This window comes from Pantherophis guttatus, chromosome 8, assembly GCF_059756535.1.
Source record: "Pantherophis guttatus breed Tessera chromosome 8, ASM5975653v1, whole genome shotgun sequence".
Classification (NCBI taxonomy): Eukaryota; Metazoa; Chordata; class Lepidosauria; order Squamata; family Colubridae; genus Pantherophis; species Pantherophis guttatus.
In genome coordinates, this window is record NC_142070.1 from 6,760,715 (window position 1) to 6,780,000 (window position 19,286).

General features: G+C 45.4%; 1 protein-coding gene across 1 annotated transcript in view; it reads right to left on the reverse strand.

Annotated features, from left to right (window-relative positions):
• Positions 1 to 17,670: 17,670 nt before the first annotated feature.
• Positions 17,671 to 19,286, reverse strand: part of SUCLG1 (succinate-CoA ligase GDP/ADP-forming subunit alpha) — a 25,149-nt gene continuing 23,533 nt past the window's right edge. The window contains exon 9 of the mRNA XM_060687175.2: positions 17,671 to 18,779. Within this exon, the coding sequence (XP_060543158.2) occupies positions 18,753 to 18,779 (27 nt within the window). The 3' untranslated portion in view covers positions 17,671 to 18,752. The remainder of the gene's footprint in view (positions 18,780 to 19,286) is intronic.

Consider the following 19,286-nt stretch of genomic DNA (forward strand, 5'->3'; position numbering starts at 1 on the left):
GAGGCTGGAGAAGATGTGGTGCCAGAGGCGGGGATTCAGCCAGGGCCTTCAGAACCTCCAGAAGCTCCCATAAGTGAAGAGGACGAAGAGGAGGAGCCTCTTCTCGATGCACGAGCACGCAGAGCTGCCAAAAGGTAGGAGTGGTTCCTCAGGAGGAGGTCTCCTCGAGAGTAAGGCTTGGGGCTAACTGGCCACTCCCTTAGCCTATTTAAGGAGGAATGCTGACTGAAGCAATTTGCAGGGAACAACCTCATTCACATACCTTCATGTCTTGTCTTGCTTATCTTATCATCAGCTTCCTGCAAATTGCTTCTGGGCATTCTGCCAACCACAGTAAGCTTTCAGTTATTATTCTTTGAATTCTTGGCGGCTGTTAATGCAATTAATTAACAGCCGTTGTTGTAAAAGACTGATTTAGTTTAGTAAACTAAGGTTTGAACGGACTTTGTGTGTGCTGCGTTCTTTGGGGTACGTAGCTGGGGCAGAACAAGTGGTAGGTTGCTCCCAGTTCTGTCTGGTTCTTTAGAACTGGTAGTAAAAGCGGCAGGAGGCTCCACACACCCTCCTGCCCACCCACCCGGTCGTCATAATTGATTGAAGCGCAAATGCACAAGCGAAGGGAGCATGCATGAGCGCTCGCATTGTGAACCAGTAGTAAAGGTAAGTAGAACCCATCCCTGGTTGTCTCGGACTGATTTCCACGACTTTCTCTTTCTCTGCAAGCGGCAGATGATTCCTGCAAACATTTTGAACACGAAAGAAGAGTTTTCAAAGGAAAGGGGGAGCAGATTATCCTCGTGCGCTCCGATCTTGGAGGTTTTCTTGCAGACGTTGCATTACCAAACTAGGTAATGTCATCAGGGCTAGAAGGGAGGTGCTGTTTTTTTATATACTAGTGGATTGCCCCAGAGGCGGGCGGCACGTGAATTAACAACCGGTTCGCCCCTGCACTGAAAATGTGAGCGGACATGCACGCTCACTTCGCCCGGCCTTCTGTGCGTGCACTTTGCTCGCACGTCCTTGCACGCATGCGTGCGGCTTTAAAAAATGCAGCTAAATAGGGTGGCATAGGGGGAGGGTGCCACTCACAGGTCACAACTACTGGTTCGCCCAAACCAGTCTGAACCGGTTGAATCCCACCCCTGGATTGCCCTATCAGTGTTGGTGGGAGTATTCTGGGGAGTGGGGGAGTGGGATTTGCAGAATGGAGAAGAGGAGGAAGAAGAGGAGCACTGTGGGGTCCTTGGTACTCTCTGAACCTGGTTGTTTTCATGCTTCACGACCCCACTAGGTAACATCATCAGTGCTAGAAGGGAGAAGGATTTGCGGAGAGGAGGAGGAGGAGGAGGAGGAGGGGGGAGGAGGAGGAGGACTGTGGGGTCCTTGGCACTCTCTGAATTTACTTGTTTTCTTGCAGATGCTTCATGACCCCACTAGATAACATCATGAGTGCTAGAAGGGAGAAGGATTTGCGGAGAGGAGGAGGAGGGGGCGGGAGGAGGAGGAGGAGGAGGGGGGAGGAGGAGGACTGTGGGGTCCTTGGCACTCGCTGAATTTACTTGTTTTCTTGCAGATGCTTCACGACCCCACTAGATAACATCATGAGTGCTAGAAGGGAGAAGGATTTGCGGAGAGGAGGAGGAGGAGGAAGAGGAGGAAGAGGAGAAGGAAGAAGAGGAGGAAGAGGAGGAAGAGGAAGAGGAGGAGGAAGAGGAGGGGGAGGGAGGAGGAGGAGGGAGGAGGAGGAGGAAGAGGAGGAGGAGGAAGAGGAGGAGGAGGAAGAGGAGGAGGAAGAGCAGGAGGAGGAGGGGGAGGAGGAAGAGGAGGAGGAGGGAGGAGGAGGAGGAAGAGGAGGAGGAGGAAGAACAGGAGGAAGAGCAGGAGGAAGAGCAGGAGGAGGAGGGGGGAGGAGGAGGACTGTGGGGTCCTTGGCGCTCTCTGAATTTACTTGTTTTCTTGCAGATGCTTCATGACCCCACTAGGTAACATCATCAGTGCTAGAAGGGAGAAGGATTTGCAGAGAGAAGGAGGAGGAGGAGGAGGAGGAGGAGGAGGAGGAGGAGGAGGAGGAGGAAGAGGAGGAGGAAGAGGAGGAGGAAGAGGAGGAGGAAGAGGGGGAGGAGTAGGAGGAGGGAGGAGGAGGAGGAAGAGGAGGAGGAGGGAGAAGAGGAGGAGGAGGAAGGAGGAAGAGGAGGAGGGAGGAGGAGGAGGAAGAGGAGGAGAAGGAAGAGGAGGAGGAGGAGGAGGAGGGAGGAGGGAGGAGGAGGAGGAGGAAGAGGAGGAGGAGGAGGGAGGAGGAGGAGGAGGAAGAGGAGGAGGAAGAGGAGGAGGAGGAAGAAGGAGGAGGAGGGAGGAGGAGGAGGAGGAAGAGGAGGAGGAAGAGCAGGAGGAGGAGGGGGGAGGAGGAGGACTGTGGGGTCCTTGGCACTCTCTGAATTTACTTGTTTTCTTGCAGATGCTTCGTGACCCCACTAGATAACATCATCAGTGCTAGAAGGGAGAAGGATTTGCAGACAGCATCATCAGTGCTTGAGGTTTACTCTCTGCCGGGCAAGCCACTTGTATAAAAGCAGAGAGAAAATCCCACTCCCTTCCAGCACTGATGACGTTACCTAGATTGGTAACGAAACGTCTGCCAGGAAGCTACCAACCTCAGAGACCACCAAGGACCCCTACCACAGTCTGACATGAGGAGGCAGCCAGCCGGTTGCGCGACAAAACCTTTCTCAGATCATCCACTTGCCGACCAAAATAAGTGAAGTTTCTGACAGCTAAAGGAACGGAAGCCTTCCACTTTCTTCCTTGAGATCGGAACAAAAGTCACTTTTAAATGCCGGCAGGCAAACTTGGAATCCATCTAAAACTTTTATCTCTGCACAACAGTAGCACCAAACTGCCAAAATGCAATTAACGCAGACTTTCCCTTCTTTCACTCCTATCGGCAAATATTATCCCGTCCTCCACTCCCCTTTCATTAAATCGCTCTCATTAAAGGGAGTTTTGTATAGGAAATCTCATATTTCCTATATCTCTAATAATCCCCCATTAAAGTGGGTTTCTATAGGAGCAAATTATGGCTGTTTCTTAGCATTCATCATAGACTTCTCCAAAAAAAACAGGAGAGAAAAAATAAAGGCAGCGAGAGAAGAGGGGGGAAAATAATAATAATAATCCTAACCCTCTCGTCTATTCTGTTTCTGGCTGTGATGAAAAATAGAATCTAATGATATTTAAACAAAACCGTTAAGCTTCCTTCACCATTTTTTTTGGGGGGGGGGTCTCATTCTCCCAGCAAGCTTCTAAAATCAAAACTTTATGAACAATGGAAAATTGGGACCTGGATCCCATAAAATAAACCCCGCTGATCGAATCCCTCCTCGGCTAATGCCTTAAAGGGCAATAAACAGGAATTAAAATACATTCCACATATAATTGTAAAAAAGAAAGACTCTGTCCTTGAGCTTTGGAGGTAAAAGAAAAGGGGGAAAAAAGAGACACTGTCTGAAGAGCCATTATAAACCATTTGTGCCCTTTTAAGGGAGAGTCACAAAAAAAATGTTCTTTTTCCTCTTATTATATCCTGGTTAGATTTGTTGCATTTTTTGCGAGAAAGAAATGGGAGTTTGAAGAACGCTTTAAAAGTAGGGGTGGGTGATGTTTTGGGGACAGGGTAGCACACGTAACAATGTGGGGGTGTAGAGGATTGAAATAAGCGTTTCGTAAGCTTTGATTATGCCTTTCTGTCATTCCTTTCGGCCTACCTTCCCACCGATGCTCCTTTACGTGGGAAATACAATGAACTGTAGAAAGTACACCCCAAAAGGACAGCACCGGAAACCTCAGAAAACAGTTCCAAGAGATTCAAGCCAGGCCTTCCCCCATTAAGAAAACCAAGAAGCACAGCTGAAAGGAAAACACAGAGCAGCCCCTGCTAACAGAGTTGACAATAGAAACACTTACCGTATTTTTTCGGAGTATAAGATGCTCCAGAGTATAAGACGCACCTTAGTTTTTGGGGAGGTAAATAAGAAAAAAAAAATCTGCCTCTGCCTACCAGCATCCGTCGGTATTCATCTGGCTAGCTTCCTGTCAGGGTGTGAGAGAGTTGAGGGCTGTTTGGAAACGGAAACAGTATTTGCTGTGTGAGCAACAAGGAAGGAGACAGCAAGGAGCCTGGGCGTGGCTTAGCTCTGCTGCCCTGAGTCTGTGCTAAAGCTGCAAGCTAGTCTGCTGCTCAGAACTGAAACTGAAACTCCTCTCCTCTGCTTGTGTTTTGCTTGGAAAACCTGCTTTTGGTATTGTATATTTTACTTCATGTGTTATATTATATATAAAGAGAAATTATTGAATCCTGCTGAATCTGTTACTTGTGTGTGCTTTCTGGATGTGATTGCTGCTGCAAACTCCGAGTCTTTGCAGCAAATAGCAAACAGTCAGGTCAGCTTCAGCATATTATTACAACCTGATTCAGCATGAGCAGCTGATCGGCGGGTGGATCGGCCTCCCGGAATACCCCCAATCAGCTGTTCCAGGCTGCAGGGATTGCCACAGACCATCACCACCTCCATGCCTCATGTTTTTGGCTACATTCGGTGTATAAGATGCACCCAAATTTTCACCCTCTTTTAGGGGGTGAAAAAGTGTATCTTATACTCTGAAAAATATGGTAAGTAGAGCCATTAAGATAAGGAGAATCAGGCTAAAAATAACTCACCAAAGCAAAGCCAGGACTCCCTTTTTCCTGCCCCCTGACAGGATTAACCCCCAGGATAGGAAAGACAAAGGTCCTGGGACAGGATTAACGCATTAAGGCAGGAAGACAGGATCCAAGGCAATCACTTTAACTAGAGGCACACAAATAACTCCATCAAACTGTAGGAGCTTCAAAGGAAAATCAAGTATAAGAAGGTATGGGTTTGCCTCCCCCAATCTGCTTGCAAGCCGGGAACACTCGAGCTGTGTCGCTACTTTTCTTGCTTTCCTGAATTAAAGGATCCTGCTTTCTGGCAGCTTGCTTCTGAATCTATTTCTTCTCAGCGTCTGTGATTGCTTCCCAGCTGGGGAATGAACCAGGGAAATTTCTTCCAACAGAATCCTCAGCTTACGGCCACAATGGATCTCCACATTTCTGTTGTTAAGGGAGCCGTTTGTTAAGTGAGTTTTGCCCCATTTTACGACCTTCCTTGCCGCAGTTGTGAAGTGAACCATGCAGCTGATAAGTTAGCAACCCGGTTGCAAAGTGAATCTGGCTCCCCCCATGGACTTTGTTGTCTGAAGGTCGCCAAAGTGGATCACACAACCTTGGGACACAGCAACGGTCATAAGTATGAACCAGTGACCAAGCCTCTGAATTTTGATCACGCGATCATTGAGTCGTAACTGTGAAAAACGGTCATAAATTTCCTTTTTTTTCAGTCGTAACTTTGAACGGTCCCTAAAGGAGGACTCCCTGTATGTCCGTGAAAACTCTATCATCCAGGCCAAAAGCGTCTAAAGGTTCAGTCATGGCAACTGGACCAAACTTTGTTAATCGTGGACGTTTCCTTGCCCAACCCAGCAACTTCATCAGTTTAATTTCAGAATTAAAGTGAACAACAAAACGTCTCAGATTAACAAAGTTTCATCCGGTTGCCATAACTGAACCTTTAATTTTTGGCCTGGAAGACTGAGTTTTCATTGGCATATTGCAAGGAGAAGTAGGAGTCACATACTGTAGCAACCGGTTTGCTCATCACTGGAAATCTGAGCGCTTGCTTCGCTCACACGTGCGCCATCCACGCATTCATGTGGTGTCACAAAACACGGCAATTCGCTCGTGTGCACCATCCACACATGTGTGCGACATTAAACAACATGGCAATTCACTCACACGTGCTGGTCGCACATCCATGCGGCATCAAATCCACAGTGATATAGGACAGGATTGCGCCCCTGCCTGCAGGTCATCACTACCGGTTCGGCCCGAACCGGCTGAATCTTTGATTGCAAGCCATGTTGGGGAGAAACCCCTGAAGTCGGTTTGGCAAGAGTTGGTACACTCCAACAAGACTCTGATTCTCTGCCTAACTAATTTCATTCTGACTGATGAAGTTGCTTGGATGAGCAATGAAATATCTCAGATTAGCAAAGTTTGGGTCCAGTTGTCGTGATTCAACCTTCAGGCACGTTCACCTGGGGAAATTTAGCGGTTGCATCATCTTGTGCTATCGAACGGTTCGGTGACCGAAATGCTTTTTAGAATTTATGCCTTTAGCAAAACAGCAGATTCAAGGTTACCCGGTGTTACGCTCTTATCTCTGTCCACAGCAAAGTACCGAGTCAGCTTGTTAGAATAACAATTAGAGACTTGGCATTTCTCCGACATCAAAGCTTCTACCTTACCTTCAAAGAATGGACCTGTAGCATCTTCATCCTTTGAAAAACATCCCATCTCCTTTTTTGTTAGCTTGTGATTCTTATCGGTTGTAGGATAGGATAGGATAGGATAGGATAGGATAGGATAGGATAGGATAGGATAGGGTAGGGTAGGGTAGGGTAGGGTAGGGTAGGGTAGGGTAGGGTAGGATAGGATAGGATAGGATAGGATAGGATAGGATAGGATAGGATAGGATAGGATAGGATAGGATAGGATGGAATAGAGAGTAGAATAGAGTACAGTAGAGTAATAGAGTAGAGTAGAGTAGAGTAGAGTAGAGTAGAGTAGAGTAGAGTAGAGTAGAGTAGAGTAGAGTAGAGTAGAGTAGAGTAGAATAGAATAGAATAGAATAGAATAGAATAGAATTCTGTTCCATTCCATTCCATATTTTCTTTTCTATTCTATTCCATTCCATTTTTTCTTTTCTTTTCCATTCCATTCCATTCCATTCCATATTTTCTTTTCTATTCTGTTCTGTACTGTTCAGTTCTGTTCTGTTTCGTTCGTTCCATTCCATATTTTCTATTCTATTCTGTTCTGTTCTGTTCTGTTCTGTTCTGTTCTGTTCTGTTCTGTTCTATTCTGTTCTGTTCTATTCTATTCTATTCTATTCTATATTTTCTATTTTGTTCTGTTCTGTTCTGTTCTATTCTTTTTCTTCTTTTGATGCTTATTGATCATTCTGGAAACTTCTTGGATGAATTAAATAAATCCTGTAAACAGATCCATGTAAATTAAATGCCTCATTGGCTTCTTAACCAGGCGTGTTAAATTCATAATACCTCCCTTAAAAACCATCTCAGAAATATTTAAGCAATAATGTCATGGTGTACATGCCTCTAGTTATTATAAGATAGACACATTGAGGAACACCTGGGAGAGATGGGGAGGTAACAGAACTTCAGGTATCTTGATAAATGAGAAGACACCAGTTTATTCCTTTCCTTGTCAATGAAAAGCAAAACGGAGCATCTCGTGTCCTATCAGCTAAAAATATACCAGACAAACATCGTCTTCTGATCTCGTGCTTAACTTTAGTGTCAAAATACAGCATTATCGCTCTAAGAGACAAACACGTCAATATCTACACCCACACAATTTGAAAAAAAAAATGTTCAAATACATCTGCGCACCCTTAATTACGTGAAGGTGAATTGCAGATGCTAATTTCGGGGAGCCCAACTTGGGGTCTGTAGCCACCAGACTTACAAATGACATTTTTCTTAAGGTTTACCAAACATCTCTCATTAGATGTTTTATTTTAAATTATTGCTTTTTTTTTTTTTTAGAAATATCAGGGAAGATGAATAGCTGGGAAGCTGCATAACAAAGGCACCAACTGAAAACTCACAAACCATCCCTGCTCTCGAGTTGCCATAGGCAAAGGGGATGGGAAACCAACGAAGCAGCATGGCAGCCAAAAACAGAAGTACATTCCAGACATATCTCTCTCAAGGCTGTCTCCCAGGGTTACCCACAGCGACCGGGGAGGAGTGATCTCTACAGCCCGCAAAATTGCTCCGTTGGCAAATGTGATTGATGACACACCCTGGGGGGGAGGGGGGAAACAGGGTCATGATTGGGGTGTAAATTACGTGGGGTCAGAGTTGGCTTCACCTAACATGAAGCTCCTAATAAATAACTGGATTTCTTTTGAAGCTTGGCTCGAGGCTCATGATTTAATTAGGGCATCCGTCAGAACCCTGACACCAACTTTCATCTATTCACATACTCTGGGCTACATAAGAAAATAGAACTTTTTCAAAAGTATGCATACCTAATCTGTCCTTTTTAAAAAAGAATACAATACAGGTAGTCCTCGACTTACGACCACAATGGAGCCCAAAATTTCCATTGTTAAGCAAGACAGTTTTTCGTGACAACTGTCAGTGAATTTTGTCCCATTTTTACAACCCAGGGAACCGTGAATTTTGTCCCATTTTACAATCTTTCATGCCACCGTTGTTAAGTGAATCACTGCAATTGTTAAGCTAGTAACATGCTTATTAAGTGAATCTGGCTTCCCCATTGACTTTTGCTTGTCAGACGGTCACAAAAGGGGATCACATGACCCCGGGATGCTTTAACCGTCATAAATGTGAACCACTTGCCAGGTGTCCAGATTTTGATCACGTAACCATGGGGATGCTGCGATAGTCATAAGTGTGAAAAACAGTCATAAGTCCCTTTTCCCCCAAAGAAGCCTTAATAGAAGATTTAATTGCCTTCATCCATCTAAACAAAACTCCGCATTTGCAACAGGAAGGGCATCCGGTCATTAAAACACTCTGCTTGCTCCATTCAGATGCCCGGACTCCACCCCGCGAGGGATTATTTAATGGCCTATTTTAAGGAGCCTGAAACTGCTGTTGTACTGAAGTTAGGCAAGTGGCAAGAAATTGTGTGCTCTTTTTCCCCTTGGGGGGGGGAGTCTTAGTAAATAAATAGATGCCTTGGGTTCAGCACAGTGGTGGAATTCAAATTTTTTTACTACCAGTTCCGTGGGCGTGGTGGGCATGGCTTGGTGGGCGTGGCAGGGGAAGGATACTGCAAAATCTCCATTCCCACCCCACTCCAGGGGAAGGATACTACAAAATCCCCATTCCCCACCACCACTCCAGAGGAAGGATACTGCCAAATCCCCATTCCCACCCCCACTTTGGGGCCAGCCAGAGGTGGTATATGCCGGTTCTCTGAACTACTCAAAATTTCCGCTACCAGTTCTCCAGAACCTGTCAGAACCTGCTGAATAGCACCCTTGATTCAGCAAGTACAGTTTAGGAAGGACAAAGGCAAAATTTATTTTTATTTTTATTTTTTATTTTTATTTTGATTTATATGCCGCCCTTCTCCGGAGACTCAGGGCGGCTTACAATGTGCTAAGCAATAGCCTTCATACTTTTGTATATTTATACAAAGTCAGCTTATTGCCCCCACAAACTGGGTCCTCAATTTACCTACCTTAGAAAGGATGGAAGGCTGAGTCAACCTTGAACCTGGCGAGATTTGAACCTGCAGTAATTGCAGGCAGCTGTGTTAATAACAGGGTGCATTAAACCACTGTACTACCAAGGCTCTAATGGACTGCTAAATTGGCCACTCCTACCCAGTCATGTGACCACCTAGCCACACCCACCTGGCCATGCCCACCCAGTCACATGCCCACCTAGCCATGCCCACCCAGTTGGTCCAACCCCGCCCCCAACAGTCGGAGGGACCATGAATTGGCCCCCCTGTTTAAAAAGTTGGAGGACCCCTGGATTATGGGGTCGTTAAATGATGATGATGATGATGATGATGATGATGATCCATCTAAAGAAAGAGAAACAGGTCTCATGCTTGGGACCACCAGAAAAATTAAGCTAAACCGTCTTTACTCACTGGCGTGTCAACACCTCCTTGGCTGGATCAGGCAAGCTGGGCTATAAATCACCGTAATTGCCGAAGCTTTGATGCTCTTGAGCCCCATCCTATGGCTCAAGAGCATCAAAGCGCTGAGATTAAAATGGATCAATGTTTGCAGAGCCTCTAAGATAAAGATCAAAACCAGAAACCAATGGAGGAATTAGTTTCCATAGCTCTTTTAAATACAGGCACTCCAGCGAGTATTTACCGCTAAGAACTCTACAAAGCCGGAGACTCCTGGGTCACTTCCTGACATCCTTTTGCTCTGTGATTTAACTGGAAAGAAATGTGAGAGCAGACCGTTTGCTACGTACCTAACCAAGCAGCAACGACACGTGTATATCGCAAAGGTGCTTTTTTTTTTTTCCAAGAGGCAATTGGACTTTCTGGGTTTTCTTTGAAGACGTTTTGCTTCTCATCCAGGGGTGAAATGCTCCCGGTTCAGAACGAATCGCCCGATCCGGTAGCGATGGAGGCGGGTGGTTTGGAGAACCGGTAGCAAAAATCCCTGCCCCCTCCCCCCCATTGCCCAGCTGAGCCGCGCAATCATCAGAGGCTTTTTTAATTTATTTTTAAAAGCATTTTTTCTACAACCTCTTCGGCCGAAAAAATGCTTTTAAAAGTAAAAAAAAAAAAAGCTTCTGATGATCGCGCGGCTCAGCTGGGATCGTCAGAGGCTTTAAAAAAAAAGAAAGAAAGCCTCTGCTGATCAGGCAAGTCAGCTGGGATCGTCAGAGGCTTTAAAAGCATTTTTTTTTACAACCTCTTCAGTCCAAGAGGTTGGAGAAAAAATGCTTTTAAAAGTTAAAAAAAAAAGCTTCTGATGATCGCACGACTCAGCTGGGATCATCAGAGGCTTTTTTTAAAAAAAAAAAAAAAGAAAGAAAGCCTCTGCCGATCAGGCAAGTCAGCTGGGATCGTCAGAGGCTTTAAAAGCATTTTTTTTTACAACCTCTTCAGTCCAAGAGGTTGTAGAAAAAATGGTTTTAAAAGTTTAAAAAAAAAAGTTGGCCATGCCCACTCAGTCATATTACCCACCCCCCCACCCCACAGAACCGGTAATAACAAATTTTACATTTCACCACTGTTCTCATCCAAGAAGCTTCTTCAGCTCTGACTGGATGGTGGGGAAGGGAAGGGAAGGGAAGGAGCTATACTCCTTGCAGACAGGAGGAAGGAAGGAGTATAAATTTTCTCCAGAACCTGTGAGAACCTGCTGGATTTCACCCCTGGTACATATCTCACCTCATTCTAGATTCTCATTTTAAACCACATTTTTTTTTCTCCATTTCTGATTTTTAAACATCTGTTACACATGTTGGTGCTGGTGACTGCCGGCATATATAATTTTATTTCCCATTTTTGCTAAAGCCCACACATGTGTCAAGAGCTTGCTTTGTTTAAAGTGGCGTTGTGGGAGTTATTTTCAGAAATCCTTGCCTTCTCATAGCCGACGAAGGTTTTTTTTTTTCTACGCATTTTTAAAAATTCAGGCCGTTGCATCCCAAACATTCACTGGAGTGGGATTTCAAAACCAGTCCTCGAGTTACAACCACCGTGGAGCTGGAACGTTCTGTTGTTAAGTGAGACATTGGTTAAGTGAGTTTTGCCCCATGTTACGTTTTGCGGCATCTCCATGGTCACATGATCAAAATTCAGATGGTGGGCAACTGACTCATATTTACGACGGGTGCAGCGTCCCGGGGTCGTGTGATCCGTTTTTGCGACCTTCTGACAAGCAAAAGTCCATGGGAAAGCCAGATTCACTTAACAACCATGTTACTAACTTAACGATGGAAGTGATTCACTTAACAACGGTGGCAAGGGAATTTGTTAAAACGAGGCAGAACTCACTTAGCAAACATCTCTCCCAGTAAGAGAAATTTTGGGTTCGATTGTGGTCAATTTTGATGTCACCTGAAGGTGTTACCTAGTTTGGATAACGAAACGCCTGCAAGAAAACAAGCAAGCTCAGAGAGCACCCAGGACCCCTCCCATTATGGTCATAAGTCGAGGTTTACTACCTGTAAACATTTTTTAAAAAAACATGGTGCCAGGGGTGGTATTCACTTACCTTCGCTAAAGTTAAAAAGTAAAGGTTAACGATAAGGTAAAGGTTCCCCTCGCACATATGTGCTAGTCGTTCCCGACTCTAGGGGGCGGTGCTCATCTCCGTTTCAAAGCCGAAGAGCCAGCGCTGTCCGAAGACGTCTCCATGGTCATGTGGCCAGCATGACTCAACGCCAAAGGCGCACAGAACGCTGTTCCCTTCCCACCAAAAGTGGTCCCTATTTTTCTACTTGCATTTTTTACCTGCTTTTGAACTGCTAGGTTGGCAGAAGCTGGGACAAGTAACGGGAGCTCACCCCGTTCCGCGGTACTAGGGATTCAAACCGCTGAACTGCCGACCTTTCGATCAACAAGCTCAGCGTCTTAGTCACTGAGCCACCACGTCCCTTAGGTCTCTGATAAGTGTATGCTTGGCCGAAGCTGGGACAAGTAACGGGAGCTCACCCTGTTACGCAGCACTAGGGACTCGAACCCGCTGAACTGCCGACCTTTCGATCGACAAGCTCAGCGTCTTAGCCACTTGAGCCACCGCGTCACTACTGGTTTGCAAATGTGAGCGCGCGCACACATGCGCTCGCTTCACTCACACGCACCACCTCCGTGCATATGCTAAGAGCCTTCCACGCATGTGCAGAGGGTAAAAAACGGGACGTGATGACATCCGGGCATGTGGACGGAGCATCCCACAATCGCCGCTAGATAGAACCGGCTAAATTCCACCACTGCTTCGTGCCCTATGCAATGTTAGCCTTCACAGGGAATTCCTAGAAATCCAAACTCGGTGGCTGGTTGAGAGTTTGTGATTGTTATAAAGGCTGTTAAACATTTGTGCAGGCTCAAATGGAATTCCGTGGAGAGGATTTTGCATTTTCCTGAAGAGCTGAGCCTTATTTTCAAGACTTCCTTCTGGGTAAAAGAGATTGAGAATGGTTGCCTTAGAGAGATAATTATACTATCAAAAGAACAAAACATACATTCTCGCGCAGACCTGGGCCTCCTCGGGTGTGCACTGCATTCTCCTCTCCCTTGAATGAAATGTTGACGGTAAGCCTTTCATGAAACTGTTGGGGGGAAAAAATCCGGACCGGTTCCAATCCGGGAGAAAGGAAAAACCTGGAAATAAAATGGAGGCTGATTGGAAAGAAGGATTCTGTTTACGGATAAAGCAGAACCAACAATAGCATGCGGTTCTGGGACAGCTGACAAATTGGTTGAATGAGTAGATGGATCTTTATAGGTTTCTGTGACTTTGAAGTTTGAACTGTTCTTGGGGATTGTGCAATGAAGAGGCTTTTGTGTCTTTTTGCTATTTCAATAGTAGTGGGTTAATCCTATTATGTCCTAAAAGATGGATAGGTCACCTCCTATCCATTTTAATCCCCTCACCTGGAAGCTGAAGGTGTTTTGTTTGTGAATAGATTGGCCTGTATTTCTTAATAGGCACAAAATATCCATCTGTAAAGACTTCAGGCATCTGCTGGAAGCTGTTTTACTATGCAGGAAACTGGGGTTGCTTTCTGCCTTTAAGAGCATGTTTGTCCATTCTCCTTTGGGGAAATATAATATTCTGCCTCTTAATCATCATCATCTTTTAACAACCCCATAATCCCTTGCGGGGTGGAGTCTGGGCAACTGAATGGAGCTGAACGTTTCCTGGCCGGATGCCCTTCCAGTCGCCAGTGCGGAGTTTTGTTCGGCAGATATATTCTCATTGTGCCCCAGAGAGAGAAATATCTGCTTCTACCTAGGATCGAACTCACAGTCTCCTGATTGTGAGGCGAGAGTTTCACCTCTAGGCCACCGCACCATTCGTTCTGCCTCTTAATATTCCCCAAAATATTTCATTCTCTTGAATGGGGGGAGCGGGTTTCCCACAAAACTCAATGGGGAAAAAAAAGAGAGAGGAAGTTCTGTACATTGCCTACAAGCATGCTCAGAGCAGGGGTGAAATCCAGCATGTTCTGACAGATTCTGGAGAACCGGTAGCAGAAATTTTGAGTAGTTGGGAGAACCGGCAAATACCACCCTCTGGCTGGCCCCAGAGTGGGGTGGGAATGGAGAGTTTGCAATATCCTTCCCCCAGGAGTGGGGTGGGAATGGAGAGTTTGCAGTATCCTTCCCCTGCCACGCCCACCAAGCCACACCACACCCACAGAATCAGTAGTAAAAAAATTTGAATTTCCCCAGTGGCTCAGAGTATCGGGACCGCCTGCTACCACCAATAGCCTCCCACCGGCCAGTACGCTCCCATAGAGAGGGGCTCCTCTGGGTGCCGTCGGCCAAACAATGTCGGCTGTCGGCCCCTAGGGGGAGAGCCTTCTCTGTGGGGGCACCTACGATTTGGAACGAGCTCCCCCCGGAGATACGTAGGATCCCGGATCTGCGCACCTTCCGTCGCGCGCTTAAAACTTTTTTATTTCATCAAGCTGGCCTGGCCTAAATCTTCCCCCTTTTTAAATGTGGAAATTTTAAATTTTTAAATTTTAAATTCGTCTTTTTATAGGGGTATGGGTAAGGCATTTTAAATTGGGGAGCCATTTTAGATTTAATTCTGTTTTAAACGTATTTTAATTGTTTATATTGTATGTTTTTAACTTTGGCTGTTCACCGCCCCGAGTCCTTCGGGAGAGGGGGCGGTATAAAAATCTAATAAATAAAATAAATAAATAAAACAGAAAAATGTATTGATCCAGTGGTGAAATCCAATGTTTTTACTACCGGTTCTGTGGGTGTGGCTTGGTGGGCGTGGTATGGCTTGGTGGGCGTGGCAGGGGAAGGCTATTGCAAAATCTCCATTCCCTCCCCACTCTGGGGCCAGCCAGAAGTGGTATTTGCCGGTTCTCCGAACTGCTCAAAATTTCCGCTACCGGTTCTCCCGAACCTGTCGGAACCTGCTGGATTTCACCCCTGGATTGATCCCTTGCTTACTTGGTCCTCGTATTCTCCAGGATGTTACATTTGCCCCTTTCTGCCACAAAAGGTTGCTCTTTCTCGATCCCAAATATTACAGTACTTCTATTGAAAAGTACCTTCCCGCTTTTTTTTCCCCATAGTATATGCTGCCCTCTAGTGCTGGCAAAAGCTCACGGCAGCCATTTTATTACCAAAAAAAGATCAGATCGTATTTTTAAAAAATCGGGATCCCTAGCAAGATGATCGCCTGATCATCCTTCAGTGCGACTACAGGATCCAATGTCAAACTGTAAATCACATCGTGATTTGAAAAGTTATATTGGAGCTCACCCCGTGACGCGGCACTAGGGATTCGAACCGCTGAACTGCCGACCTTTCGATCGACAATCTCAGAGTCTTAGCCACTGAGCCACCGCGTTCCTTAATTTTTTTTTTTATTATTATTATGCAATTCAAGCTATGTGTGAAGAAGCGAAAGTCAGAAAGCACTTGGTGTCTGATTCCGATTGCAAAAACAAGACGGTTTTAGAATAACACAATGCCCCATCGGTATATGCTCACAGAGACTTTGAATCAGATTTGACACAGCAACTTTTTCAACACAACTTCCCCTTTTCTGCTTAGATCATGAGAAGGTAACCTCCCAACTTTTAAGGGATTCTGCCACAGACTGAGCCAAAGCCTCATCCGAGATAATGGTGCCAATCCGAAGTTATGTCTCCTATTTTTAGAATAGAATAGAATTCTTTATCGGCCAAGTGTGATCGGACACACAAGGATTTTTTTTTTTTTTTATTAAGCCTTGAAGAAAATGAACGATCTGTATTTTAGGAGGTTATGGAGATTTCTGAAGTGAGTGATGCAGTGGCCTAGAGGTGGAGCTCTCGCCTCACGATCAGGAGGCGGTGAGTTCGATCCTAGGTAGAGGCAGATATTTTCTCTCTCTGGGCACAATGAGAATATGTCTGCTGAACAAAACTCTGCATTGGCAACAGGAAGGGCATCCGGCTGTTAAAAAAAAAAAAACAACCACACTACTAGCTCCATTCAGTTGCCCAGACTCCACCCTGATGTAAGGGATTACAGGGTCATTAAAAGACATATATATATGTGTGTGTGTGTGTGTGTGTGTGTGTGTGTGTGTGTAGGTCTTTGGTTATTCGGGTTTTCTCCCGCGTAAAATTGGAAGTGTCTCTCATTCGTCATCTTCAGGCTGGTGTTTTCGGCTTCGTGTTTCTAGGAGCAATGTGAGATCGCAGCTGTTTCTTCCTTTTAACTGTGCTATTAAAAGGAAGAAACAGCTGCGATCTCACATTGCTCCTAGAAACACGAAGCCGAAAACACCAGCCTGAAGATGACGAATGAGACTTTGTCGAAAGGTCGCCAAGGCACTTCCAATTTTACACGGGAGAAAACCTGAATAACCAAAGACCTACATACAAATACCTGCGAAAACCTCAGAAAATATATATATATATGGATCGAACTGCTGGCGGTCAGCAGAATTAGCCTGCAATATTGCGTTCTAACCACCGCGCCACCACGGCTCTTATGATTCTTACAATTCGGACAGTCACGACTGCACATATTTTCCACTGTCTAGTGTCCCATGATCATATATTATGATGGTTTTGCCAAAAACTGGCATTTACTTCCAGGTGTCAGGAAAAACCGACCCACGGCAAACCAGAGATTTGCTTTATGACTGTGGTATTTGCCTAAAAATTACCAGAGATTGTAGAATCCTTTAAGAGGCTTTGTGACTGTCAAGACTTAACGATCGCAATGGGAAGACTCCATTACGGTCGTAACGTGAGGACCTGTAGAGCAGGTGTATCAAACACTAGGCCCACGGGTGGAATCTGGCCCACAGTGTGGTCAGATCCGGCCCATGGGGCCATCCTAGAGGGACCGGCCCCCGTCACTCCGGCCCGGTCTACCCAATGCGAAGAGGAAACATGCCAGCAGTTTGGGGAGTGGTGTCAAGCTGGCCACACCCACCCAGTTGGCCTCACCAGCCCAGTCGGCCACGCCCCCCCAGCCCGCCCCCAAGATCAATCACAGCCCTGATGTGGCCCTCGATGAAATTGAGTTTGACAATCCCGCTGTAGAGTATTTGGCAAAGGTAAGTGGTACTGTAAGTCAGTCATTTTGTTATGGTCCGCCAGCAGCCTGCGGAACTGGTAGTAGAGTCAGATAGTGAGGAGGCTGGGGAGGAACATGGGCCAGTCATGGAGTCCGGGGAAGGCCCGGATGAAGGTTCTGCATCAGAGGCAGAGATGGGGCCAGGGCCATCTGGGAGTGATGCATGGACTCCGGAGCCTTCAGAGTTGGACAGCAGAGGGGCAGAGGAACAGGAGGAGCCTGTACCTAGTGCGCTCATGCGCAGAGCTGCCAGAAGGTACAAACAGTTAAACCAAAAGAGACAACTCAGGAGTAAGGCCTGGAGACGATTGGCCCCTCCCATAAGGCTTAAAAGAGGAGCAAAGACAGGTGGGCACTTTGCAGGAAAGCAACATTGTTAATTCTGTTCCCAGTCGGCATCTCTGTTTGATTCTGGAATCCGTGTGGCTTTGCCAAGTAGATCTTTAGCAGAGTGTCAAGGGAAATAAAAGTTGGTGATTATCCCAAAGGACTTCTCCCGAAGGACTTTTTGCAACTAATTGGGACTCAGCTGTGAATGAACGTAATTCACAGCTGTTGCAATAAAAGAGGTTTTTGGGACTACTCGTGTTTTAATGACTCAGGAAGCCTAGGTCACAATACGTTTTAACACTGAATGCAATGTAAAGTTGTTTCAGTTTTGGCCCTGCTATCGGCAGAGATTCTAACGTAGACACAAACCAGGAAGTTGGAATTCAGAGAAGTTGATGGGAAAATGTTTATTATGGAAGATGTTATAAGTAGAAGAATGACACACGTACAGTACTTGGAGATTAAGTCTGCATCTTGAAATCAACACTCGGATTCTACATGCAGAATCTGAATTAACAAACTGTTACATAATATTTAAGGACATGTAACATCCCACAGAAGTATTGTGGCTTGGCTCAACAGAGCACGGAACTGAAGGATCAGATTTCCTTTATTTAAAACTTTTTCAAGATGCCTAGTCCATGAATATAAAAAAATAAGTCTTTTTATATTTCTTTTCCCCTCATTCATTTAGAAAAACTTCACGAGGAAGAATTTTACCTACCTACCTACGAACCACCCAAATCAACTCTGCTGGCGTTAAAAAGTTTATTTTGTAAGATTAAGCATTGCTGTATCTGGATTAAATAAAAAAAGATGCTTTTGCAAAAATTTGGATTGTGACTATAACGCATCGGTACAAAATATGAATTGCAACCCCGGGCAACTGCAGTTTCACCTCTTAGTACAATGGAGTCCACAATCTTCACTCTGGCCTGGAATTTTTATACCAACTTTGGGGGGAAAAAATTAGCTGAGAAAAATGTATATTAAAAAAAAAATTGTTTTGAGGACTAATAGGTGAATCTAACAACAGGAAGCATAGCTGTTTCTGCATCAGGCACGACGGCCAGCCAAACACAAAGCATAAAAAACCCCAAACGTAAACAGAAAAGCAACATTAGAGTATAAATTTTAGCAGATGGTAAAACATCTAAACAGTTTAGGTACCGGATTTTTTTTCTAAATCCCCCGGTGCTAGCAATGTAAGGAAAATGGTATCAAGCATCCATGTTTCAAAGAATCGAATTCAGTAGTAGTAGATTGATTTATTGACTATCGATGTACAATCACATGTGAAATCATGAACCCACCAAAATCAACCCTGGTGGTGTTAAAATTTGACTTTTGTAAGACGGAGCGCTGCTGTATTCCGACAAAAAAACAGGAGTACGCGGAGAATACAGGGCGTGGAGGGAAGTGAAGAGTGTGTGATTTATTTATTTTTTGCAGAGACATCCCGACCATACTTTTCTCATAGCATTTTCCTCTTCTCAAACTCCTGGAGGGTTAAGAAAAAGAGACAAAAAGGAAGTTTTTAACCGAAGCTGCACAGTGGTTAGGATGCTGGCTTCAGGTTAGCAAGCTCGCGTTCGAGACCCGAGTGTTGCCAATGGATGGGGTGAGCTCCCACCCTTTGCTCCAGCTCCTGCCGGGGACATGAAAGGAGTCCTCAGGTGGGCATCCCTCGGGCAATAGTGATCTCACTGGCTAATCCTTTCAACCCGGAAGCACCTCGGTGCTTCTGATACGAGTCCAACAATCACCAAAGCTGCAACAAATTCTTCCAAATCGTCTTCCTTTCCCATTTCACTTCTTTGTCCCAGACTGTCTCTGCCTGGCCTGGCGTGCAAATAGCACCTTGTTAAAATGCTCTGATCCCACAAGAAGGCAGGGGAGTATAACTGCAGGGAACTGAGGCTGGTAAATGTGAATCGTTAGCTGATCCAGAGGGCTACAATGACTTCCGATAAGCTGTACAGCCTGGTTAATGTAATTCTGTAAAATG